Source organism: Marmota flaviventris, chromosome 2 (genome assembly GCF_047511675.1).
Source record: "Marmota flaviventris isolate mMarFla1 chromosome 2, mMarFla1.hap1, whole genome shotgun sequence".
Lineage (NCBI taxonomy): Eukaryota > Metazoa > Chordata > Mammalia > Rodentia > Sciuridae > Marmota > Marmota flaviventris.
In genome coordinates this window covers 199,474,203-199,500,230 of record NC_092499.1, presented here as the reverse complement: position 1 = coordinate 199,500,230, position 26,028 = coordinate 199,474,203, and the positions used below count along the sequence as shown (strand labels likewise).

General features: G+C 47.8%; 2 protein-coding genes and 1 pseudogene across 2 annotated transcripts; 1 reads left to right on the top strand and 2 right to left on the bottom strand.

Annotated features, from left to right (window-relative positions):
* Nucleotides 1–5,877: 5,877 nt before the first annotated feature.
* On the top strand, nucleotides 5,878–7,133 carry LOC114106954 (CCA tRNA nucleotidyltransferase 1, mitochondrial-like; annotated as a pseudogene).
* A 4,156-nt stretch (nucleotides 7,134–11,289) lies between these two features.
* On the bottom strand, nucleotides 11,290–16,016 carry LOC114106953 (WAP four-disulfide core domain protein 6A-like). Its single transcript, XM_027954171.2, has 4 exons — nucleotides 15,926–16,016; nucleotides 14,616–14,747; nucleotides 11,913–12,080; nucleotides 11,290–11,303 (listed from the first exon to the last, which is right to left on the bottom strand). The coding sequence occupies exons 1-4, from the start codon at nucleotides 16,014–16,016 to the stop codon at nucleotides 11,290–11,292; spliced, it is 405 nt and encodes a 134-aa protein (XP_027809972.1).
* A 2,528-nt stretch (nucleotides 16,017–18,544) lies between these two features.
* LOC114107028 (eppin-like) lies at nucleotides 18,545–24,664 on the bottom strand. Its single transcript, XM_027954312.2, has 4 exons — nucleotides 24,239–24,664; nucleotides 22,744–22,875; nucleotides 19,404–19,572; nucleotides 18,545–18,896 (listed from the first exon to the last, which is right to left on the bottom strand). The coding sequence occupies exons 1-4, from the start codon at nucleotides 24,489–24,491 to the stop codon at nucleotides 18,875–18,877; spliced, it is 576 nt and encodes a 191-aa protein (XP_027810113.1). The 5' UTR covers nucleotides 24,492–24,664; the 3' UTR covers nucleotides 18,545–18,874.
* Between the last annotated feature and the right edge of the window lie 1,364 nt (nucleotides 24,665–26,028).

Here is a 26,028-nt window from a genome sequence, read left to right as displayed (position 1 = left end):
TCTCTGCTTTGAGTTCAGTCTTTTTAGATTATGTAATAAGTGAGATCATGCCGTATTTGTCTTTCTGTGCTCCTCATATTTCCCTTGGCGTAATGTCCCCAGGTACATCTGTGTTGTCACAAACGACAGAAAGTCTTTCTTTTTAAAAAGACTGAGTAGTGATCATTGAGCTTCCATGTTTTCTTTATCCAGTCTGCCTCTAATGGGCACATTAGTTGATTCTAGTACGGTTACTCTTGACCTTGGGCTAGTCATTTATCTTCTCTGAGCCTCAGTGTTTTCTTTTTTTAATCTATAAATCCAGATTAATTATGCTAACTTAGTATACTTCCTAGAATTGGTGCAAAAATTCAATGAATATTCAAATGCTCTGTGCGTATGAGGTGCATGCACAGGTATGTGCCATTTGCGAGTGTGTGTGGCGTGATGCTTTTTTGCAGCTAAGCGTGCTGACTGGGTCAGCTCCATATTCGAGTCCTACAGCAATGTGTTCCCACCTTTGCACATGAAACCCCCTGAAGCCATGATGCTCACTCCTTGGCCACTGCCTCTTTCAACTACAGTCCACGTGCTTCTTGGTCAAGCCTCTCATCATATGCTGATCTTTACTATTCAGGAAAAGGAAAGGCAGGGGTGCCTATGGGTGCTTCTTGGTGGGGAGCTCACCACCGAGCTCTCTCTTCTGGAGCAGCTAGCTGGGGAGCGAAGAGCTGCCTTTAACACACTATTCAGCCCAGGGACAGTTGCAATGTCTAGAGACGTTTTAGATGGTCACAGGTTGAGGATGAGGAACACCTACCTGTATTAGTGGAATGGGTAGAGCAAGGGGTCCTCCTAAACATCCTCCAATGCTCAGGACCTCCCCCCAACAACAAAGAGTTATCTCCCAAGTGTTAATTGTGCCAAGGTTAGGACACCCCACAGAAGAGTTATGGATATAAATATTTTCTAAAAATATCAAATATTTCCACCACTGGGCTGGGGATGTAGCTCCATGGTGGAGTGCTTGCCTAACATGCATGAGGCCCTGGGTTGGATCCCCAGCACTAAAAAATTTTTTTTCATCATTAACATTGTGTTAACGTCTCAGGACAGTGGGAGGCAGTGCTCGATGAGGGGTGCCTGTACTTATTTAGTCAAATGAGCCTTGCGAGTCTTTGAAAAGCAGGCATTGTGTACCCAGGTTGCCCTGGGGGAGATGTGATCATGACTCAGTGACTTAGCCTGTCCGCAGATGAGCCGGTGGCAGTGTCTTTGTCATTCCAGAAGATGGAGGCCAAGGACAACATTTATTAAAGGCACATACAGAAGCTGGCAGGCACGTCTTGCTAGTTACCTTGCATTTACCAAAGGAGTCTCACCCTATGGCAGCCACATGTACGGCATGAGTGTAAAGAATACTTAATTTTGATTGCGACCCACTGATGGTGGTGTAGGGATGGGAGAAGCAGATGAAGGCAGGATTTTAAAGAACAGCTTCCCCATTTGGGGGGAAGCCTTCATCTTTTCTAGAAGGAGAAAGGGGACGGACATCCTATGTGCACCTACTAGATGTCAGGCCGTCTGCTGCTTTGCCTAAGTAAATTCTCATGAAAAGTCCTTGGACAGATATTACTGTCATCCCCATCTTATCAAACAGGAGAACAGGTGGTAGGAAGGGGCCAGGCTCTGTACAGTTATCACGGCCACCTACATGCCAATAGGGTCTGTTTTACTTTTTACTTTATATATGTTTAAAATACATGTCCAACCAGGCATGGTGGCACGTACCCGTCATCCCAGCTACTCGGAAGGTTGAGAGGAGAGGATCTTGAATTCCAGGCCAACCTGGGCAACTTATTGAGATGGTGTCTCAAAATAAAGTAAAAAGAGGTAAGGATATAGTTCAGTGGTAGAGCACCCCTGGGCTTAATCCTCAGTATCAAAGTGAAATGAAATAAAAATAAGATAAAATAAATGTTCAGAGTGGAAAAATAGGGCTGGCCACTTTAAGAATAGATTCGATTCGTGCTTTCAGAAATTCAAGTGGAATTTTTAGCACAGGATAATTTTTAGCATTCTATGACTAATGGCTTGAATGTAAATAGGGACTCTAGAGTAGGGCAGACAATGTCTGTAGAACTCAGGAAACTGATCATAAAATATGGGGAATTCCTATCGTGGGGGGTTCAGATTGATCCTTTTCCTGGCAGCTGTGACCCTCCAGGGTTTGCATCTTAGTGGTTGAGCATATAAAGAGGCATCTGTTGTGTGCACTGATAACAGTGCTCATCCTGATTGTTATGGAACATCTTGTTCATACTGGGCAGTGTGTTATGCATGTTACATAAAGTCACCTTCTGCGATCTTGATAAACACCGTACAGCTCAAGTTTTATTGTTTCGCATATTTTGAAGATGAGCAAACCAAGATCTGGGGAAGGTCTGAGACCTGCCCAGGTTTACTGAGTTTGCTGGTGGCTTGACTTAGATTTAACTCCAAGTTTCTCAGACTCAAGCCTTGGTTAAGTCATCACACCCAGTCCTCCCAGCCCCTTCTCCTGCAAGGGTCTCTGTCCCACAGTGTGACCCAGGCCGTTTGTCACTTTTCCTATCCCAGGCAGACCGGATTCTCCTTGATCAGCTCTTGTGAACTTTTGGTCTTTATTCCTCCTAGAAACGGAGTCTGGTGGAAGGAGAGGAAAGAACTCACAGCATAGAGAGCAGGGTCTGGTGGGGCAGAGGGATCCTGGGCTTGGCTACAGACAGGTGTGGGTGTGTATCATTGACACACTTCTGTATTCACCCACATATTTACCATTTCTGATGTTCTTTATTCTTTCTTGTGAATCCAAATTACCATCTGGTAATTTCAGTCTGGTCTGGTCTGAAATAAACAGATTTTTGTTGATATGGAGAAGTCTTTATTTTCTTTCCTTGGGACTTTTAGGTGAGTAATCGTCAATTCACATGCAGTTGTAAGAAACAATGCAGAGATCCCTCGTACTTTTTATCCAATTTCCCCCCATGATACTCTTTTGTGAATCAGCTGGGATACTGACATTGAGACCATCCACTGATTTCATCCAGATTTCCCCAGTTTTACTAGAACTCCTGTGTGTGGGGGGTGCATGTAAGGACTTAGTTCCATTAGGGTTTGTCATCTGTGTGGATTTGCGTATCCACCACCATATCCCTGACACCGAACAGTCCATACGGCAACGATCTTCAATGTTGTCGTTTCGCACCATGATCTCCTCCTCCCCGCCCATCTCCTGTGCCACATCATAGTGCCTGGAAACCACAAGCCTGGGCTTCCTTTCTAAAATTTTATCATTTAAACATTTTAAATGAATTGACTCCCACGAATTTAACCTTTGGGGATTGGCTTTTTCCCCAGCAAAATTCCCTGGGAATTTGTCCAGGTTCTTCCCCCCACCAGTGCTCGTTCCTCTGTGGTGTGGGGAGTGGTCCATGGAAGCTCCGGGTTTTGTTTAGCCCCTCACCTGTTGAAGGACATCCGGGCTGTCTTCAGTTTGGAGTCATGATGAATAATGCCGTCACGAGCATCCACGTTCGGGTTTCATGTGAACACTCGTTTTCATTTCTCTGGATAAATGCCCAGGAGTGAGATTGCTGGGTGGTATGATAAAGGAATACTTAGTTTTATAAGAAATGCACTGTTTTCTGGGGATGTGCCATTTTACATTTCTAACAGTGATCCGGCTTCTCTGCATCCTTGTCCTCATTTGTTGTTACTGTCACTCTTTTTTTTTTTTTTTTTAAAACTTAGACATTTTGATGTACAGCAAATAGTGATATCTCATTGTGATTTTAATTCGCATCTCCCATTCGTCCGATCACGATGAATACCTTTTCATGTGTTTTTCATATGCATCTCCTTCTAGGAAAAAATATCTGTTCAGATCTTTGACCCATTTTCTGATTGAATCATTTGTGCACTATTGAGTTTTGGGAGTTCTTCATATTTGATAGACATTAGCTCTTGTTGTATTATAGTATATCACCTTTATTTTTGAAGGATATAAGGAATCATTCATTCGTTGACAGTTTTTTTTCTTTCAGCATTTTGACATTTCAGTGCTTTCTGATTTCCATTTGTTTCTGATGAAAACTGAGCCATTACAATGAGTCATTTTTCTGTAGTTTTTTCAAATATTTATTTGTTCATCCCAAGTTTGATTCTAATGTGTCTAAGTGTGGTTTTCTTTATGTTTAATCTACATGGGGTCATTAAGATTCTTGAAACTGAAGTCTAACTGTCATGCAAGAATAAAAGCTTCATAATTTGCTGTTTTACTTTGGTAAATTTCCAGTGCCTTGATTTGTTTTTGATGCTTTTATTCAGTTTTATACTTGATTTCTGTAGTGAGGAATTACCTGGCGTTTTTAGGTCACCATAACTGGAAGCCCTTCCCTTGGATAAGTATCTAGGATACATTTACCCTGTAAGGAGCCTCTTCCTCAAATACAAGTGGTTCCATTACTTTCTGGAGGTGCGATATGTATACACATGTGTTGTGTGCATTTACCCATGTGTTTTTGTACCCGTGGCTGCTCTCTGTTGTGACTTTAAGGTGAGCATTTGTACTCAGCACTTGCTCAGGCTGCTTGCCACCCACCTGAGAACTGCTGCTCTCATTTTCCCACAGTTCGCAATTGCATGAGCAAGTTGCCTAACAATTACTAGGGCCACTACGCAGCCTATTTTCCTTGGATTGTCTGTCTTGAACCCACTGGGTTTGGTGCCATTTTAAACAGTACCTTCGCAGGCTCTCAGAAATGTCCTATTTGGATGATGAATTTATATATGCATTTGAATTGTCACTTTTTTTTTTTTTGCACCAGAGATTGAACCTAGGACACTTAACCACTGAGCCATATGCCTAGCCCTTTTTTGTATTTTATTTAGAGACAGAGTCTCACTGAGTTGCTTAGTCTCACAGCCTTGCTTTTGCTGAGGCTGGCTTTGAACTCATGATCTTCCTGCCTCAGCCTCCCGAGCTGCTGGGATTACAGGTGTGCTCCATTGCACTTGACAAGTTGTCACCTACTTTGAAGGTAGGCCATCTCTCTTTCCTCATGAGCACTCATGTCCAAATGTCTCGCTTCAAAATTCAGATGTAGGGTGGGAGCTAAGAGCTAAGCCATGTGATAAACTCCATTTTAATGAAAAAAATCTTGCCCATATATCTCACAGTAGGACTTTGTTTCACATTTAGCTCCCGTTTTCTCCAAAATTTGTGAACCCCCTCAGAGAAGAAGTAAGAAGTTGGATAGGGTTCAGAACTCCCAGATCTAATACCTACAAGATCTCAACACTTAGTGTGTCGTGCCATGGGGTCCCAGGGATCACCACTCGGATTCCCCTTCAGGACTGAGGCGCTCACTCCCCGAGTTGCTGGGACCATTGGTTCCTGAAGGCTCACAACTGAGTTTCTCTGTGAGTATTGACCTGGGTCAGTTCCCAATATCCAATATCACCAATATCAAACAACTGGTCAAACGCCTGACCCCCTTGCCCTGATTAGAGACAACCATGAAGGTCCACTTCTGCTCAAGATCTCCCAGGGGGTTATCATGGGAACCCTCTATTGCAATTTCTTTATTATTTGTTTATCCATCTGTACATCTCTATCCATACGTCAATCCATCTATTTTTCTTTCTGATGCAAGAAATGACAAGTTCCATGTCATTGGGATTTCTAGCCTGAGTCCCTTCAGGTGGCAGGTGCCATTCCCCCCATAGTAGTCAGGGTTTCTCCACACAAATGTAACTCTGGTTATTTTAAACATAAATTTATTTTTAAAAATTGGGGTATTTTGGCGTGTGGCGGTGAGGCACGGGCCGAAGTGTGCATGGTGACTTTCTCTCCAGATGTTCAGGCTCCCATGTCCTGGGCACAGCCTGGTCCTGTGCTGCAGTTGGAGTAGGTTGTGCCTTCTGAAGCAGCATCTCTTTACAATGAAGTTACAGTCTCCAGAATTCCAGTCCCCTTTCACGGAAGGATTGAAGAGTCTGACAGCCTCATGAAGAAAATTTTAAAACCACCACACTACGTATGGATATCGTCACGGATGGAAGACTTGCCAAGGTAGAGTTCCTAACTGACTGCAGAAAGATGCAGAGATCTCACTATGAATTCTCTGTTTCTAGGTTTTGATGAGACCTTATTTGATTTCTTTAATGGCTATGCAGATTTAAAAATAAGAAAGTGATTTGTTGGAAAGGCCAAACAGAGAGTACAAGATTATCTTTGAATTTTAGGATATTTCAGGTTTTAGGGCAGAATTGTAGGCAGACCTAGTGACCATGATCCCGAGATATTGGAGGTGATCACAGAAAATGCTAAAGGCTTGGGTGGGATATAGGAGAGAGGATTTGGGTGGAACTGAAGAAAATCCTTACAGGTAACCACGTAAACCTTTTGATTCACCTCCTCTACGATCTTGATGTGGCACTTACGCAGGCTTACCTGCCGACGCGGTCTGGAAGAGTTTGACAGGTCAGTGGAAACGTGAAAGGCTTTTCACCAAAGCCAGTGAGTCTCCTGGCCTCGCTATTCAGAACACAGGGTGACATGACAAAGTTGGATGAGGTTGGGAGATTTCAAAAGAAGAGAAAAATCTTGGCTTATTTCTGGTTAAAAACAGGAAGGACTTAGTGAAAGTGGCAGATAGCCCAGACCCCTGAAGCCCACTCAGGACTTTATTATAGATGTAAGTAGAAATGCACGTCGGCTTCACCGCTAGAACAAGTGCATTTGGGCTTTACTTGTTTTGATCAAAAAAATTCAGAGTGAGGATCGTCCAGATGTGAGGGTAAAATCTTAAGCCAGTGTTCCGACATGTGACGAGACTTAACATGTGTCTGGCACTTAGTCTAGGGAGCCTGTCACCATGGCCCATGTGTGTGGACGGCTCAAGTATCAAGGTGAGCACTGTCTCCTACCGGAACTGCAGCGGTCAGTCCCCCCGTTGTGTGTCAGTGACCACGACATCGGGAAAGGGGGCATTTCTTCGGGAAAGGAGATCAGGGCTCTGCTGCAACAGTTATGTGAACAATGGGGGAAAAGTGGCTACCCGATGGAGAAAGAGGAACTTCTCAGTCACATACAGGAGACGGAAATCTGATGAGGAAGCCGCTGCTGGAAAGTGGTCGGTAAAACGGGTTTTATTCCGTTTCCCTCCTGATGAAATTGAAGAGAGGACAGCAGCTTTGGATCTGGTTTACAGGATATCTTGACAAAATTATTTTGTGAAATTGTGCTTCGGGCACTAAAAGGAAGTCTACCTCCTCCTAGTCTACTGTGCCTTAGAATTCTTTTGGAAAAGTAGGGTCCATTTGTCGCCAGACGGTAATAATCTCAACACCTGGTGATTGCCTCCAACAGAAAAATGTCCATGTCTGCTGAGGAGAAAGCTGGGCTGGCTTGTACAGCGATGGCCTCTGATAGGTTTCAGGTCTTATAAGAGATCCAAAATTAATGCTAACCACTGCCTGGGAATACTCGACAATTGGATTAAAACTCCTGTATAAAAGTGTGTGGGGTGGCACCCACATAGCAACATGTATTTTACCGTGGAAGTGATATTTTTCTGTCAGAAGATGTCCTAATCCTGTGCATGCTTGAGTCTGATATTTTAACCAAATATTTCCTTTTGCTTTGGTGGCACACACACAAAAGTGGGGTGACTTACAGAATCACCTGCAAGACTGAAAAAGATCAGGAGAATGGGTGGAAATGAGGAAGGCTGTGTGGCCAGGGCCACAGTCAACAGGACACTGGGCACTGGCTACCCATCTTGTACCACTGACGCCATCACCATCATCTCTGCTACGGCTGCTGCCTGGAAACAGGAGAAGACCCGTCTGCTGTAGTTGCTGCCATCACAATGAATTCTCCATCATCTCTGCCTTTTTTCCTTATTAGCTTTCAGTTTACTGTCTGAGTCAGGTGTGTCTGATTGACAGCCTAAGTCCAGTGCCCAATTCCTAGCTGCAAGGGAGGCTGGGAAAGTGAACATGCTGGTGACTTATCTACTGACCTCAGCTCCAAGCCCAACCTTCCGTATTCTTTTTCATGATGCTGGGAGCGGAACTCAGCCCACTAGGTTTCTCCTTATCTTTTCCTAGTTGGCTTCAAGCTGGACTCAGAATGGAAGCCACTGAGAGGACAGTGATAGGTGAAATAAGGGGACAACGGGCTTTCATCCATCCGGTTTCTGGCTCCTACCAATTTCTATCTAGCAGCAGAAAACTGTTACACCTACAGTCTCTGGATTCTTCTGGCACTCTCCAAATCAGCTGAACTGCAAATCCTCCCTCTACCCCCACCAAAGTTAGTACCAGCTAACTGCACCTCCCCACCCAGTGGGCCAAGTACCATTCAGCCCTCAGAGGTCTGAACACCAGGTGCAGCACAGGAGAGGAAACAGCTCCAGCCCCATAGCTGCTGCCTCTCTGTCCTCGCCAGAGGTGTCAGCCAGCCGCACCCGGGTCCCTTCTATTAACTCTAGCTTCTCCCAATAATAATCTCGTATTCTCCTAAATCTAGGAGTGAGGGGTGACTCAGCTTCTCCTTTTTCCTTTCACCCTCCCGGGACTCCTTCAACCAGTTCTCCGTGTTGACCCCTCCCTGTTTGGAATGCTGGTGTGGGTTCCGTGTTCCTTACTGGACCCCGACGGACAGCCTGGCCCTTTCAGCTCTATACTGAAATACTCCCCCCCTCCCCGGAGGGAATCCTTCAACTGCAGGAATGAGACGCAGATGATGAATATTAAAAAGCAAGATGACAAACAGCCCTGGTTTCCAGATTCCGGTTGCGGGATCTGGCAACACCTGGCCATGTTTCAGACCCGGATTTTAGTTCCCGTTTTGCCACCAATGTTCTGTGTGGTCACGGACAAGTCCGTTTCCCACTAGAAATTGCCCTGGGGCTGGTGGAGCTCTCCAGGCCTCTCAGCTCAGGATGCCTTGGACCTCCATCTGGGCTTCCCCTCGGCATTTCTGATTTTGGAGGCAGCTCTGAGGAGAGAAGGAGGAGAGGAAGATGAGGGGCCTGGTCTGCACTGTACTTTGGGAAACACCTACAGGGTCCACTTGACATATCTTCCGGGGTCTAAAGGGAAAAGTGACACCCCACAGTCAGCACTGAGAACCGGACCCTCTAGCTCCACTGAGGCGTCCCTTTCAGCAGGTGTTCTGAGTTCACCCCTGAGCAGAACAGGTGAGCAGATACCATCAGCCCCGAGACGCTCTGGCCATTTTGAAGGGCCTCTTTGGTTCACAGGCTCCCGGGACAGAGCAGTTTATTCTAGTCATTCATGTGTGTCAACTCCAATCGGGGACTGGAGGGTGCTCAGGTGCTTATCAGATTTGGCAGAATTCCTCTGCTGTCACAGGTTTTGAACTTCTAAGTCCCTTTTAACATCACCAGCCCACCGCCTTCAACCCAGATGGGAAATGTGTTCCTCCACCCTACCCAGTCTGGGCCCGCCTCTCGGGACAGCAATTTAGCAGATCTGAAGGCTCCACATCTTGAACCCCTCCCTCTCCTAAGTGGCTCTCGTGTGTTGTTTTCTAATGGCATTTTCAGAAATCGTTAATCATTGACTATGGTGGCGCTTCTGCATCACACTGGGAAACTGTCCCCTTTACTGAAGCCGCAGAAAACAAGTCCTTGAGCCCTTTTAGAGACAGATGGCCATGAGATGGATGGAGCTCAAGCCTCGGAGTTCCTCACTTGAGCAAGCCTCTTCTAAGATTCCGAGGGTGGCTCTCGCTATCCATTGACATTGTCAAATGATTGGTGACATCATGCTGGCCATCACCAGCCAGGCTGCCTTACCTGCCCACTCTGACTCGTGTCACACTTCTCCTGGCCAGGTGGTGTTGGAATGGCTGCAGAGTACTCCCTTGTTCCCCTGTCAATTTCCCTTGATGCCATGACACTATGTCCTGGGACTTTGAGGTGGCATCATAATATGAATGTACCTGGCCCTAGAAGGCTGTGAGTTGAGGAGGAGAAACAAATTTTGACATGTATTGAGCCAGAAAAACAAGTCTCTGGAAAATTCTCCCAAATATCAGGTGCATAAAATTACAAATAGAAAAAAAAACAAAAAACAGTTTTTATGGAAGGCTGTTCAGAAGTTCTTTACTGTAAGAGCATCCTTGCTAATTCGGTATTCTATCATGAATATTTTCTTTAATTCTTAAAATATTTAGTTTTTAATTGTAGTTGGACACTATGGCTTTATTTTATTTATTTATTTTTATGTGGTGCTGAGGATGGAACCTGGGCCTCACACGTGCTAGGCGAATGCTCTACGGCTGAGCCCCAACCCCAGCCCATGGATATTTTCTTTTTTGATGGGATTACACAAACAAGAATTTATTAAAATTCTTATGTTTTTAGCACCCAAGCTTGTAAATATTAAGGGTGGGTCAGCCTAGCACAGGGTCTATGCATCCCAACTATCATCCAAATAAAAATACAAAACCATGTTTGATCAGTCGTGTTGAATGAAAGACGGACTTATCTTTCCATGCTCTCTCTAGAAATTGGGTTTTGTTAAAGAAATTGATGTCAGGAAGGTAAAACATTAATAAACAATTAATTTCTATGGATTCTGTGCAATTTGTGGTATTTTTAAAATTTGCAATTGTTTGTGAGTTCCTTTCCCTGTGAATAATCTCCTCTTTTGCATTTCACTTATATTTGGCTTTTTAAGGACTCCTAGTTTATCAGTTTTAGATCATACAAAACCCAGATCTTCTCAGGCTCTCTGCTTAAGCATCTCAGGGCCATTTTACCAGGTAGCTGTGTCACAGAGTTCTCAGTTTTTCAGATTTTCATTCTCTTCTCTCCTTTTGATGTTACTGGAAAACCCCCCCAAACCTTTTGTTCTCTGAAACTGCGTATACGGAGAGATGAGTATACGTGAAGACCTGCAGGTTGCAATGGAATCATTCAGACCAGGCTACGGGGTCTCAGACACTTTAATAGGGGAAACTGGAGGCTTCATAGGAATAATTCGGGATCCTGAAAGTTGAAGAAATAGGGTCTCACACTGAGGAAGGCCCAAAGGGTGAAGGCCATCATGTTTGAAGAGAAGCCGAGGAGAGAAAAGGGAGTGAGCAAGTCCTGGGGTTCAGTTTTTGGAGCAGCCAACACCGGGGTGGCTGAAGGTGACAGTGGAAGCCAATGTGAAGCATGGGTCAGGCCCACGTGGAGACTCTTGCAAAGCAAACCCCAAAGGTGGCTTCAGCTCCTCCTCCTCCTGTCAGAAATTCGAGTCTGCAAGACAGCAGAAGAAAGGGCGGGATGCTTGGAAACGGGAAAGAGGAGCGGGGTCACTTTTACATCTTTTGGCAGGAAGTGAAACCAAAGCGAGTTGAGGTTGGGGACCCACAGAGTGGATCGGGTGCTCTGATTTGCCCAGCAGAGTCCCAGTTTATCATGTTGTCACAGAGTGATACAATAGTAATGGCAACCCTAAGTGTTCCCAAGGTGTCTCGTGTGGACAAGAAAGGACCTCAGGTTGCCGTGGCCTTCAACCATCTCTTGAAGGAAAAGAAGTAGTGAGGGGTTTTGATGAGAAGTGGCCCTGCCATGACTGGGTCAGGAATGACGCCCAGTGCTTGGTGGCCTTCTCTCTGTCTCCGCCCCCTTTCCCACTTCATCATGCCAACTCTCTCTGCCTACAGGCTTCCTTCCTAACCTCTTTTTCTCAAATCTCCTTTTTACTTACCCTCCCACAAGACGTGCCCTTATCTCCTGATCGGCCCTGGTTCTGTCAGCCCCGGGCCTGCGGCAGCCTTGGAAAGGACCAGCACCCACATCTCTCAGGTGCTCGGTGGAGCGTGGGAGTCTGAGACGCCCCCCACCCCCACCCCGAGGACTTACAACTTTTTTGGCAGACGACCATGCAGATAGCCTCACTTTGGAAGTTGTTGTTGTTCCCTTGGCAACCACCGTAGATGAACCTGGAGCAGAGCTCGGTCTCTTTGTTATACCACCAGCGCGGGAGGTAGGCCATGCAGGGCCCCACCTCCTTCGGCAGGCTGCAGATGTCTGCAGGGAGATCACGGAGCACAGCAGTGAGGATGCTGGTCTCCTGGGCAAGGTCCACCTCCCTGCCTCCGGCCACTGCTCTCTTTGTCCCTACTGTGAGGCATATTTATCTCGGGACTTGGCTCCCAATTCAGTGTAAACCTTGGCCGCTTGCTTTAACCTCTCTGGTTCTTGGCTTCCTGTACATCCACAGAAATCAGTTTAAAAGGATACTGTGGGTAGAGGCCGAGAGATCAGTGGAGGGAAGGGGAAAAGGTGGGGAAAGGGAAGGAGAGGAGAGGCACTGGGGTCTGAACTAGAACAGGACATGTTCCTGGCTTGTATAGTTATATCAAATGGATTCTACTGTCATGATCACCAAAAAGAACCAATAAAATAGTGATAACAGAACATGGGAATACAAAACGCCACCCTGCTCATCTTACAGGGCTGTGGTAGGAGCAGATGTGACAAGGCCACATGGACCCTTCTGCTGTGCCTCCTCCACATCTGAGCAACGAAGAGCTCCGGGGTTTTGAGAGTAAATAGCATCCCTTTCTCTCCCTTTCTACCATTTTATTAATTCAAGCACCATTATCTTTTTCCAGGACTGTCCTGAAAGGCTACTGACTGATCTGCGCATTTCTCCCATCTACTCCACACGGTGTCCAGAGAACTGATCCACAGGGATGGGGACAAAGTTCTACCCAGAAGGACTCCAGAACCCATTTCCTGGGCTGGGATACAGCTGAGGGGCAGAGGGCCTGCCTTGCTGGCATGAGCCCTGGGTTTGATCCCCTGCACCCGACCCCCCAAAAAGAAGTGTCTCTCAGACCCTCTTTTTGGCTTTATCTCATTGCTGCCCCTCACACTCACCCCTTCTAACTTCCTGCTCTAAGAACAGCATGGTCTTATCCACCTCTGCCTTTGCCCTGCTCAAGTATCCGTCCCCCTCCCACCAACTAGACGCACTCCTATTTATCCTTCAAAACCCTTCCAGGCATCAGATCTTTGTGATGCCCTTCCTCAATTCATTCTTTATTCCTTGCTTTTTATTTTATTGCTTCTAAATCTTGCACATTTATCACTTTTGTGACACACATTTATCACTTCAGTGTAATTGTTTATTCACATTTTCTGACTCCTCTATGAAAATGTAAGGTTTTCTAGAGTGGGTATTGTGTCTTATGCCAGCTCGGTACAGCCGTTCTAGCAGATTTGGCATAGAGAGGATGTTTCAGGAGTATTCACAGTCTAAACAAATGTATCCTGAATATAAAGAAGCTTTTATTTTTTTTGGGGGGGTGGGTAATGGGAACTGACCTCAGGGGCACTTGGCCACTGAGCCACATCCCCATCAGGGTCTCACTCAGTTGCTTAGTGCCTCGATAAATTGCCGAGCTGGGTTTGAACTCACAATCCTCCTGCAACGGGGATTACAGGCATGTGCCACCATGCCCAGCCTATAAAGAATAAGGATTAATAAGCAATTGTTTTGTCCATTGTGCTCTGAGGTATAAATACAGTCCTTTAGCACTTCCGGTCTAGACCACATCAAAACGATTTTAGCACTTATTAAAATGTCAGTCATATTCTTAGCATTTAATATATGTTAACATTTAATATTATGTAGCTATCCCTCTTACTGCTCTCACTATGCAGATAACAAAAGTGAAGCCAGGCAAATGATAAGGGATTCAGATGTAGACAATCCCCCCCTCCTAGGATCAAGACCAGACCCTGTGCTCCTTGCTAGCCCAGCACCATCTGCCTCATCTCTCATCCTCTCAGGCTTTCTCCGCTCTCTGACTTTTCAAGGCCTGAGCATGATGCTTCCTAACACAGGGCCTTTGCTTGTACTGTTACCTGTGCCCGGAAAATTCCCTCCAATTTTTGCCTGCATACCACCCATCTTTCAGAACCATGAATCCCAGTCATAGAAAAATCTTTCCTGCCCTCCCTGGCCACAGCAAGCAAGTGAAGCCCATCATGGGTGACAGAGGTCCTCTCAAATATTTGTTGAATGAATAAACGAATGCATAGTGTTTGATGGTCTTCTTTGGAGCCCAGTGATATGGGGCAGAGAGGAAAGAGTGTAGGAGGTCAAAGGTGATCCCAGAAACCTTCCTGGATTGATATAAACAGAGAGGCTTGGGGACAAATGCCAGGAAATACCAGCCATCCACCTATCTCTTATGGTGATCACATAAACTGATGTGACGTTGGCATCTGACCAGACTTTGGTGGCTACTTGGCATTTCAGAAGATCACCAAACAGGAGCCCAGAGACCATGTGGTTCAGTACCCATAAGTAACTTATGGAAAAGGAAACTGAGGTCCAGAAAGGGAAAACCACATTGCTCACATCACATACAAAATAGGGGCAGGATATGGTCCAGGTCTCCCGAGTCCGGCACTGATGGGACTTGTGTCAAGGAGAAGATGCATCAGGACTTGTTCAGGCTCCGGCCCTCAGTGACCCAGGGAAGGGGCTGGACAGTGCCAGTGTGGGAGGCGGGAAGGAGGGCTGCATTCATTCAGGGGATCCGTAGGTACCTTTTCTCATGTCTAAACATTTCTTTCCGCAGCTGAACATGCAACACTTCATATTATTTGGGCACTGCCTGTGCCTCGTACATAGGTTTCTTTCTTCGATTTCACATTTTACTCTGACTTTGGGACACGACTCTGGAGAGGAGAAGATATGCTTCCTTGAGGCCTGGAAGTGGGTGTCTCTCCCCCTTCCCAGGCGCAGGGCACCTCTGCAGAGTTGGGGAAGCTTGATTCCCTTCTCCTGCCCCAGGAGGACAGTAACTCTCAGGGGGCTCAGGATTCTCACAACACTAGCCACATCCCCCACCTCGTGACTCATCACCTAATCCCTAAGCCCACTCCCAACCCTTCTCCCACCACCTGTATAAGGTTCCTGGGAGGAGAACATGCTCCTCTAGGAGGTTCCCCTAGGGGGCGCTGTAGCTCCTGCTAATTGAGATCTGCATTTGAGCATCTGGTGGCTGAGCTTCAAAATTCTGTACAGCCTTTCCTATGGCAGGCACCCTCTCTGAACCTTCCTTTCCTCATTTGCCCAGGAGGGTCATTCCAAAGACGGATGCAACAAAGTTTGAAAAGCCATCATCCAGCTGCCTGGGACCATATAATAATGTATTGATGAAGTACTTACTATGCACCTGAACTTTTCTCTTTAATCCTCATTCCAAATACCTCGGTAAGTACTATTAATATTCACATCTAATAAGCAGGAATCTGAAGTATAGGGAGGCTATATAAACTCATCCAGGGTTACACGACTATTAAAGATGCAGGCAGGATTGGAACCTGTAGCATGTGGCTCCTGAGAACTCACTGCCAACCGCAGCTTTTCCAGTGCTCAGTATATTTAGCTACTAATCCTGGAATCTTTGTATTTCAATATTGCAAGGGACTTTGGGAGATAATTCTTTACCACAAAGGCAAGGATCCTTTGTGGGTGTGGGTGGGGGAGTGGGGAAACTTATTTGGGGCTTCAGTGGAGAAATTTGGAAGTCAGTGCAGTGCTGCTAGGGAGTATGGTGTCCTCAAGGGAAAGTCCCTTGGCTATCTAGTTCCTCAAGTACACTTTATGGGAGGGGGTCCAGGCACCTACAGGAAGAACCCCTCGGGATGCAGTGGGGGTGGGGGTGGGGAACTGCTACAGTCGGGTTCCCCCTAGGAAGGGGGCTGAAATAAAGACTCCAAATACTGCCCCTCTGTCCTGCCCAGGGTCCAGGCTGAAGTGGGGAAAACATTCCTCTGTGATGCTCTTCTTTGTCCTTTGTCCCCTTCAAATTCTCTCTGTACGTTAGAGGGACTGTGTCCCCAATACTTACTGAAAAATAACCCCTCAACCAGCCCAGGTTCCTGGACACCCCCCAGGAGGATGAACGGTACCAGGAATAGTAGAAGTCCCAAGAGTCCCATTTTAGGAAGTGCTGGCCGATGTCACCCAAACTAGGAACGCTGCTCTCTGCACTGCCTCTGAGCGTTGGCGGCCCAGCTCAGCCCAACACTCTAAGAAACAAGCCTGGAGGCCAGCCAGCCATACTCCCTCCCCCAGGCCTCGCGATCCCAGGCTCTCTCCACCAGGGGGAGGGGTCGGAGTGACATTCCAGATGCCCCCAGCAGAAGGCGTGGACAGCTCCAGAACCTTCCTTATCTCAGGGGCAATGTGGAGGCTGAGGGTATTCTCATCTTTCTGATTTTACTCTTCTCCCGGTACTTCTATTAGTGCTTTATTTTTCTCACGGTTTCTCTTTTTCTTCTCTGTGTCCCTTTGTGTTTTTTTCTTGCTCCTGTCCCCCCCCCCCTCCCGTCCCTTTTCAACGACTCTTTTTCACTGTCCGGGTCACTTCTCTTCTTTCCCCCTCTCTGTTTTCTTGGGTCCATTTTTTCTTTTCTTTGCAGTCCTGGGGGAGTAAACCCAGGGGTGCTTAACCACTGAGCTACATCCCCAGCCCTTGTCATTTTTTATTTTGAGAGGATCTTGCTTAATTGCCCAATTTGACCTAGAACCTGGGATCCTCCTGCCTCAGCCTCCCCACCCCCTTACACACCTGCTGTCTCCCACGTTGCTGGGATTACCGGTGTCTGCAGCTGTGCCCGCTTCCCCTTTGCTTCAGCTGTTGTCAAGGAGCAAAGATATTGCTGTGAGTCAGTGTGGGGAGGAAAGATGAATTCCAAGTTGAACTGAGTCCACCGAGAAAGTCTGTCCAGGTCACGCGATTTTGAAAGCAGAAAAGAAGACCAGAGCTCCCAGAGACCTTCTAATGTCAGATGCAAATTAGAGAAAGAGATTCAAGAAAACCATGCACTTGTACCTTCAGAAAACCAGTGCAGCTGGAGGGCCTGAAGAATGTCCCACTGCTAGTTCCTGAACTGTCCCATTGACCTAAGTCTTGAAGCATAAGAAGAGAGCATGAGCAGGCACTGCAGAGGGGAAGGCCTTGCTCCATCCCAGCACGCTCTGGGCTGACCTTCAGTCTCACCTGCAGCTTCCGAGACAGTCGGTCCCAGAGAACATTTTGTCTTAATCTGTTTTTTAAATCGAGGTAGAATTCACATCATGTAAAATCGACCATGTCAAGGGGAAGAATCCAGTGACTTTTTTTTTTTTTTTAGCACACTCACAAAGTTGTGTGACCACTCTCTCCATTAATCCCAAAACATTTTTGTCACTTTAAATTAAAACCCTGGACCTGTGAGCAGTCATGCTGAGAGCCATAGCCAAGTAGGAATGATGCATGGCAATTTCCTTGTCAGCCTACCCCGTGTTGCTTAGAGGGAGGACTCTCCATTGTGGACATGGGCTTGCCTTGGACCAGGTCATTTGCAGTGACATTGCATGAATGTTTGAGAAAGGTGACCCTGCTCAAGGACCAGGGTGGATCCGGGTTTAGTGAGGATCCTGCTGGGAATAGGGCGTATCCTGCTGTCTCAGGCGCTGCTCCTGGAGTTCCCGTGGAGTTCTCGCGGGGTTCTGAGAGTATTTGGTATGCAGAGCCCGGTGGAGGGTGAATTTTCCCAGAATGTGCGTGTAGAGTGCTGGTGAGAGTTTCGGGAATAAAGAATTGCTGTTTGAATCTACAAGGCAGCGTGGTGGCCCGGTTATTTTATGCCCAGCCAGACTGCGGCACAGTCACTCCTTAGTTATCCCCCCTCCCTGCCTACTCCAACCCCTGGCAGCTCTTCCTATGTCTATAGATTAACCTATTCTGGATACTCTACATAATTGGACTCAACTGTCATTCTGGGCTTCTGTCCCACAGCGTAAGGTTTTCTAGGTTCATCCATGGGGTAGTGTGTATTGGTGTGGTGTTCCTGCTTGTGGCAAATAACACCCGGGGCACACCGAGCCACCCATTTCAAAATGTCAGAGTTCCTACTTCTCTCCTCAGGGTTTTCTCGGGCTCCTCAGGAGCTTCTTTGCTGCATGTGGAACTACCGGGTAGAGTGAGGGAACTGATGCTCCAGGAATCCAGTGGGAATCCGTGGATCAGCACCTCAGCTTCCCCAGCAATAGCGACAGATGAAACTTTGGAGGTATGTTCTGTGTGGTTCACAGGATTCCTGGGAAGGCATCTGGCAGGATTGAGTTACCGTTTCCCTCAGTGGCAACCAACTCATGATCGACTCCTCTCCTTCCCAACTTGTGCTTGTGACATCTCCTAGATCAGATATGTGCACCCCGCCCTTGTCCCAAGGTCAGTTTCTGGGGCATTCAAGTTAAGGCAATGTCCCTGGACCCTTGCCTTATGAGTTTTATTATTATTATTATTATTTTTAAGAAATGGAGGAGGATAACAATATCCCTGGAGCTCTCAACTCTCAAGGTTCTCATTGTCCCCACTTGCTCAGATGGGGTCACTGGAAGCTTCAACAACCTCGGTTTATTGTCTGCAAAGTGTAATATACCAGACAGATGTGAATCACTCCACCTCAGAGGCACAGGATGAAACCAAGCACTTTATTGAAAACAAATTGGGAGCTGCATAGGAGCAAACAGGAATTTCTGGAAGTTAGAGATGATGGGGTGAGGCAGAGAGATGGAATCCACGAGGAAGGAATTATGCATAAAAAGAGGTGGCCACAGAGGAAGAGGGAGGAGGCAGATCCTGGGGTTCACAGTTGGGAAGCTCTAAGGCCTTGCCGCCCTGAGCAGAGCGGAACAGTTGGGGGGCTGAGCTGAGCTGAGCGGGGAACAGTGGGGGTCAACCTGGAGCATCTCAGGTGCACAGAGCCTGGAGCTGGAGCCAAATCCTGGCGGTTGTCCCCATGCATCTTTATCCGTTCAGGAATCCAAGCCTGTTGAGGACATAGGTATAAAACGTAGCTGGCTTTGAACTTGAGGTTGTGTTTAACACCTTTCTACAGGAGGAGATCCACACTGGGCTTGCACTGGGAGCTGTCAGTTTCTTTCAAGGAACAATGAATGAGATTGGATTGAGGCAAAGACCTCTGATGAGAAAACCCATGGCAGGGAAGGACGGGCTGGTCAGCGTGACCGGTGCCAGGTGGGTGCTCTGTGGCCTTTCTAGTTGGTTTCTGAAATTGCACCACCTCTGTCCTTCCTTCAGGCTGCCTGAATCCCCTGGCATTTGCTGGCTTTGATTGGCCTCCGTGTCCCTCCCCACCCTCGGTTCCCAGGAAGCCCCAACTCCCCTCTGCAAGGTGCAGTCTTCTCTCCTGATTGGAGCAGGTTCTGTGGGCACTGGTCTGCCAAGGACACAGCTCCCTTGGAATGGATCAATCAACACCCGGACCTCCCGGCATGGCTCCAGTGACAAGGGGAAACGGGGCCCCAGGACTCACGTTTTTTGTTGGCAGGCATTTTGGCAGATGCTCTTGGTCTGGAAGTTGTTGTTGTTTCCCTGGCAGCCGCCATACACGAAGCCATAGCAGGTGTTATTGTTCTTACTGTACCACCAACGACGGAACAGAGCCATGCAGGGCCCGCTTTCTTTTGGCAGAGTGCAGATGTCTGCAGAGAGACCTCAGAGTTGAGAACTCAGCAGTGCTCAGCTTGGAATGAAACAGCTGCCATGTTCTCCTTCGCAACCACCCTGAATGACACTGGAACTGCTCCTTTTCCCTAACCCACTGTGGGAGCCGGCTCTGTGGACATATTACATGCATTTGCAAAGAGATCCCAGAACAGGTGCCCGAGTCCCCGGAGACAGGATTGTTGCAGACATAATTAGTTAAGATGATGTCATATTGGAGTAGGGTGGACCCTACTCCATATGATTGGCATCCTTATAAAAAGGGGTAGATCTGGACACAGGCACATGCACAGGAAAAAGACCACTGGAACATGAAGCAGAGATCAGAGTGATGTGTCTACAAACCAAGGAACACCAAAGATGGCCAGAAAAATAGAGGCATGGAGCAGAATTCTTCCCCACAATCCTGAGAAGGAATCAGCCCTGCTGATACTTGGCTTTGGCCTTCAAACCGGCAGAACTGTAAGGCAGTACTGTTGGTTAGGCCATCCACCCATGCTACCTTGTTTTAACAACCCTAGCCAAGAATACAGGTCCCAACCAAACTATGAATTCAATGAAGGCAAATCTTCACAGCTGAGCCATTAAGTCTTGTTTGTTTCTACCACCTAATAGCTCACTTCTCACCAGTTCCTTGAACTTAAGCCCCAGAATCTCACACCGGGGCTATTGAGCTATCCTCCAGTGGAGGCTATCCCTGCCCCCAGTCTTGGCTCCTCCAACCAATCCTTCATGCCAGGGAGAAGGAACTGATGGATCTGAAGTCCAAGCCAAGGTAAGACCTACCTTGACTTCATGACAAATTCTTCCCGTCACCCTTACAAGGCCCTTCATCCTCTGGCTCCCACTCCTGGCTCAGGCCTCTCCCCCTGCCTCAGGCCCCCTTGATCTACATGCTTCAGCCTCACTCAGCATACTAGGGTCCCTCCTGACTCCACTCTGTATCCCAGGTGCCTGCACCCGGTCGGCATCTCTTCACCTTGTTTCTGAATCTTGTGTGTACACCTATCATCTGTTCGTATCTTCAGGCTCATTCCTGACACAGTAAGTTTCTGGGCTGAACAGGGATTGAGTCTGATTGCATCTTGGAATTCCAGTGACTAGCAGGTGGCCTGGCACAGTTTAGAACTTTATGGAATGTTGGGGGTGGAACCAAATGCCTCCTGCCCTGAACTGTGTCCTTGGGCACTTTAGCCCTGTGTGCTAACACTTTAAGGGACAACGACAAGGCACAGTCCCTATGGCGTAGGGGTTCCCAGTCAAGAAAGACAAGTGAGTTAAGTCAGTAGGTGTTGGGTGGCTGCCATGTGCCTCCATGTTCCTGTGGCCTTCTTCCTGTGCGTGTGCCTATGTTCAGATCGACCCTTTTTATAAGGATGCCAATCATTGCTCTAAGCACTTTGGGAGCATCCATTTATTTGATCCTCAAAGTAATCTTTGTTATCTGAAGAAATTGAGGCAGAATAAAAGGGAAATTTGTTGATTTGCTCCAGATAAAAAATCTGGTCCAACCTGGGGCTCAGAGAGTAACTCCGAAGCTCTCACCTGCAGGCGTCTGGGCAGCGCGTCGTGCGTGCATGTGGCCCATGTGCCTCCCAGTGTCTTCCCAGCACATCTCTACACCCAGCTTCTCCTAGTTCAAGTCACCCTTTTCTCTCCTCTGAGTCCCTTTAGCACGCCCCACTCCTCTGCTTTCCCTATCCCACTCTGCAGGCACCCCACAAACCTGGGATGTCACTGTCCTTACTCAGGGCGTTTCCATGGCTCTTAGGATCAGGATGAGACTATAATCTGGCCCCCAGACCTGAATTGCTGGATCTTTTCACACCTAGGATCTTTTCTCTGTGAGCCGTGATCTTGTTCATTTCCTGCTTTCTGAGTCTCTGTGTGTGCCATTGCCTGTACCTGGAAAACCCTCCCACCCTCATCACCCTTCATTTGGATCTCAACTCCAGGCTTGCTGTCCAGAGAAGCCCCTCCTATCCTCCCTGACCACCATGAGCAGGTCAGATCCTATTATGGGTGCTGTGGTTTGAACATGGTTTAAGTGTGTGCCCCCGGGGGTCCATTTGTTGGTGTCTTGTTCCCCAAGATAGTGGTATCAGGAGGTGGTGATACCCTTAAGAGGTGAGACCTAGTGGTAGGTCCTTGGTCAATTGAGGATGTGACCTTGAAGGGACTGTGGGAGCTCAGTCTTTATTTGGGCCTCTGTTGGTGATGTGATCTCTCTCTCTTTTAGGTGCCCCCCACCTGCCATGGGGTTCTTGTTAGAGCCTGTGCCATGATGTTTGGACTCAGCCTCCAAGACTGTGAGCTAAATAGACCTCTTTTATTTATAAAGTCAGCCTGCCTCAGGCATTTCATTAGAGTGATTTGAAAATGGACTAAAATGGAATACCTCTTAGAGGCACTCAGTAAATATTAGCTAAATGAATGACTAAAGAATCCTCCATAGTCTTTTTTGGAGCCCAGGGAGATGGAAAGGAAACCCCCTCTGGTCTGGAGAAGTCAGGGGAGGTTTCCTGGTGCAAAGTTGGATTTATATAGGCCAAGAGGTAGTCGTTCAGAAGCAAAAACAGGGAAGAAAATTGCTTAATTCAGCCAGGGATGGTGACGCACTCCTGTAATCCCAGCAACTGAGGAGGCTGAGGTGGGAGGATCGCAAGTTTGAGGTCAACCTGTGCAATTTAGCAAGACCGTGTCTCAGAAAAGGAACGGGGGAGCTGGGAACGTATTTCAGTGGTGGAGTGCCCCTAGCTTCAATGCTCAATACTGGAGGAGGGGGAAGGGGGAGAAAGAAAATTCTTGTCACTTGCAACAACAAAGAGCATCGGTATATATTAGGACAACAAGGACCATCTGAGGACTCAGAAAATCATAAGGGTGAAAAGTGGCCAAGAAGCCGGCTGATTGAGTCTCACTGCTGCACCCATCATTTGTCTGGGGAAACTGAGGCCCAGACATTACCTGACAGGATCAGGACATTATTCATGTTGTACAACATGTTAGGAGCAGTAATAAATCTAAATCCCAGTCCTCCCACATCCAGCAGTCCTGCCCGGAGACCAGCCCTCCGTGAACCAGGGACAACCCAGGCCAGGTGGCAGGGGGCGAGGGCGTGGGTGGAGTGTTCCCGGCTCTGAAGGTACCTTGTTGGAGGTCAATGCACTTTTTCCCGCAGTTGAAGACGCAGCACTTCTGGTTGTGCGGGCACTGCCTGTCTTTGGTACACAGGTCCCTCTCTCTGAATTCACATTGCTCTCTGATTCTGGGACATTTTTCTGGGGGAGGAGCAAGTGTGAGCCTTGGAGGGTCACTGCCCACCCTCTTCCAACCCCGTTCTGGGCAGACGGGAAGTTTGCTCTCATTCTGTCACCAGGAGTCTTCCTCAAGGGGCCCCTGGGTGTCTCCCAGCCCCACCGACACAGTCCCTCTGTTGACTACTCCTCATCTCTACCTTCCCACCCTGGTCCTTCGTCCCACTTCCTGCCCCAGTCCCTCTAAGGCAGAATTTCTCAGCCACTGGTGACATTTGGGCTGGGGAGTTCTTGTTGGGAGTGGGGTCGTCCTGCTCAGGTGACATTTAGCAGTATCCCTGGCTTCAATTTATTAGATGTGGGTGGCACCCCTCCCTGTTGTGACGACCCAATGTCTTCAGACATTGCAAATGCCCCGGGGTGGGGGGGTGCAAATTGCCAACGACGGGCACAGGTTTAAGCTGGTCTGGTCTTTTGTGCCTCGCTGCGAGCCGGGGTGTGCGAGTTCCTCTGGGGGAAGACATCATACAGTGATTGGTGGCCCTCTGGAGTCAGTGTGGCTTTGAATTCTAACACTGTTCTGTCACTTTCCCTGAAGCTACTCTCTTCCTTTGTAACGTCTTTTGGCCTTAGGGAGTTGTGAGGAAGAAGTGAGACCAGTGTGAAGCTCCAATCTGAGTGACATTTGCCATAAGCCACACACTCATTTAAGTATTTAAAACGTATCACCTCATTTAACCTCCATAGCAGCTCTATGAGGTCAGTTCCATGATTAGTCCCATTTCACAGATCGGGAAACTGGAGCACATGGAATCTATATAGAGGTTATATGGCTGTCAGGATTTAACCCCTCTGTATGACTCCAGAATGCTTTTTTTTTTTAAATCTCTACTCAGAAATCTCTATTTTCTGATTGTTCAGAAAATGCTAACAATTATTATTTTTACTTATATACTCATGGAGTATTAGTGTCTTACATTGAAAGGGGCTCCCAGATATTCTTCTTACTCCAAAGTCAAAACCCTTTGGGGATGCAAAGACACTTCATAGGACTACATTGGAAAAAAACGGGAGAAGATTGAGGTGATATCCTGAGAAAAGGATCTAATTTTCTTGGGGGGTGGGAGAAGGACCCTTAGTCTGCCCAGCTTTCTATAACCCCTCACATAATTGCCAGATCCATTAATGCCCCCCCCCCCCACCCCGCTGCCCCAAACTGCCCAGGTCTGGGATCCTGCCCTCACAGAAGAGACTCCTCTCCCTCCTCTCCCAGCCCAGGGCCATGGCTAAGATGGAGGAAGCAACCCAGATCTTCAGGACTGTTCCTGGTCCCCCCCTCCCAGCAAACTCTCCTCTGCCCAGGGCAAGACAGAGGCCCAATACTTACTGGGAAAGAACCGGTCACTTAGACCAGGTCCCTGGACATTCACGAAGAGGATGAAGAGCACCAGGACTCTCAGAAGTCCACAAGGCTCCATTCTGAGGAGAGATGGTTCCAGAACATGGAAATGCTGGCTGTGTAGCCAGCCTGTTCCTTCAGGGCCTCTACCTTGGAGACGAGAGCTGGAGAAAAGCCAGCCACCCCCTTTCTTGTCAGGAACACCGAGTTCCCAAGGCCATGAGATGGGGCTGACTGGCATGGACAGCCCAGAGCTCGGGGGAAGTGTCTCCTGTGATCCTTAAGCCCTGGCTGCGCTGGGCTGGGCCCTCCGCTCCAGCAGGGCGAGTGGGCAGAGCTTGGCTCACACTTTCCAGGCTACCTTCGGAGTGAATGCCACTTCCCAGGTCTTATCTTGGAAACTCTGGGAGTGTGCCTGGCCTCTTTCTGTTCCACACACACACACACCAGCCACTGGCCCCTTCCGCTCCCCGCTGACAATGTCTCCTTTCATCTCTTGCTATCTGTCTCTTTGTGCCTCTCTGTTCCTAGCTTTTTCTCTTCTTTTCTGAGGGCCCCCCAGGGCCTGGGTGTCCGGTTCTCCCTCCCGCTGCGTCTTCCCATCATCCTCCCTCTGCTCTTGTCTTTGGGTCATTCATGTTTGACTAAAGCCAACGAGTAAAGATGTTGCCCCAGAGCGGGGTGTTGGCAAGGCTCAGGCTGATAACAGTCCCCAGATGGTGCTGGTCACAGCGCGTTGCTTGGAGAGCAGGGGCTTGTTGGGAGTCTCTGTCACATCTGATGCAAACTCTTTTCGTCGGAGGAGAAGCTACAAAACGAGACTGTGGTTCAGTGACTCAGCAGAGTTGCTGACTGCGCACTGAGCGACTGGACGGAGGCTGCTGGAGAGCTGCAGCTACACACCCACAGCCATTTAGCCAGGCTGCTGGCGGGGAGAGAGGCGCTCTTCAGAGAGTGAGTTACCTGTAGGTTCCCATTTTCTTTCCTGACTAGGAGTTGCCTTATTGTGCCAACCCTTGTTCTCAAAACTCTCTTATGTGACAGAGAAAAGTCAGAAAAAACCAGCCTCATCATCAGTGAGTAACTATTATGGCCACAAAATCTAGGAGAGCACAGCAAAGGTCCCGTGGGAATCCCATCCCACCAACTCTGCAGGCTCACTGAAGGAGGCTAGGGAATGCGATTTCTGGTGAGCCATCAAGATGTCCTGGGCGGGGCTGCCCTCCTTCTGCTTCCACCAAGCTCAGCCCAGGGGAGAGGAACACATGGAGTACCTAGGTGGCAGGGCTCCGAGGGGCCACCTGGTGCCACTGCTTTGTCTTACAGTTTGGAATCACAAGGGCCAGAGAAATGAGGGTGCTGCTGAGTGTCATCCGCACATGAGTGTCAGAGACGAGGACAGAGGGAGCTGAGCATGGACGTCCTTGCCAGAGGCCATCAGGGAATCTCTGATGAAGTGTGGATATGATATTTGACTGTGGACTTGGAGGTAAAGAATGCTGAGTCCAAGGGAATGAATGAGATCATTAGTAGAGACAGAAGCTGAAGAATCAGCATCAACAGATCTCCCAGTGGCTCCCAGGGGCCCCAGTCAAGGCTTCTTTCTTCTCTTAATTTTCTTAAAATAAATTAAAACCCTTTTGGGTTTTTCTATCACATTCTGTTTCATCTGATTTCCCGGCCAACCCATGGGTCTCACTTTTTAAACATGAAATGGGTGTCTTTGAGTTTTGGAATGATTCATGGTTTGGGCCCCTGCTAACGTCTACTTTCTTGGA

Bases quoted from the DNA above. Each gene is read 5' to 3' on its own strand.
- LOC114106953 (XM_027954171.2), bottom strand. From the start codon at position 16,016: ATGGGACTCTTGGGACTTCTACTATTCCTGGTACCGTTCATCCTCCTG. The intron at 14,748-15,925 runs GTAAGTATTGGG...TCTCCTCTCCAG, and splicing joins GGTTGAGGGGTTATTTTTCA to AGTCGTGTCCCAAAGTCAGA. The intron at 12,081-14,615 runs GTACCTACGGAT...ATCTCCCTGCAG, and splicing joins ATGTTTAGACATGAGAAAAG to ACATCTGCAGCCTGCCGAAG.
- LOC114107028 (XM_027954312.2), bottom strand. From the start codon at position 24,491: ATGCCAGTCAGCCCCATCTCATGGCCTTGGGAACTCGGTGTTCCTGAC. The intron at 22,876-24,238 runs GTAAGTATTGGG...CTCCTCCCCCAG, and splicing joins AAGTGACCGGTTCTTTCCCA to AAAAATGTCCCAGAATCAGA. The intron at 19,573-22,743 runs GTACCTTCAGAG...GTCTCTCTGCAG, and splicing joins GTGCATTGACCTCCAACAAG to ACATCTGCACTCTGCCAAAA.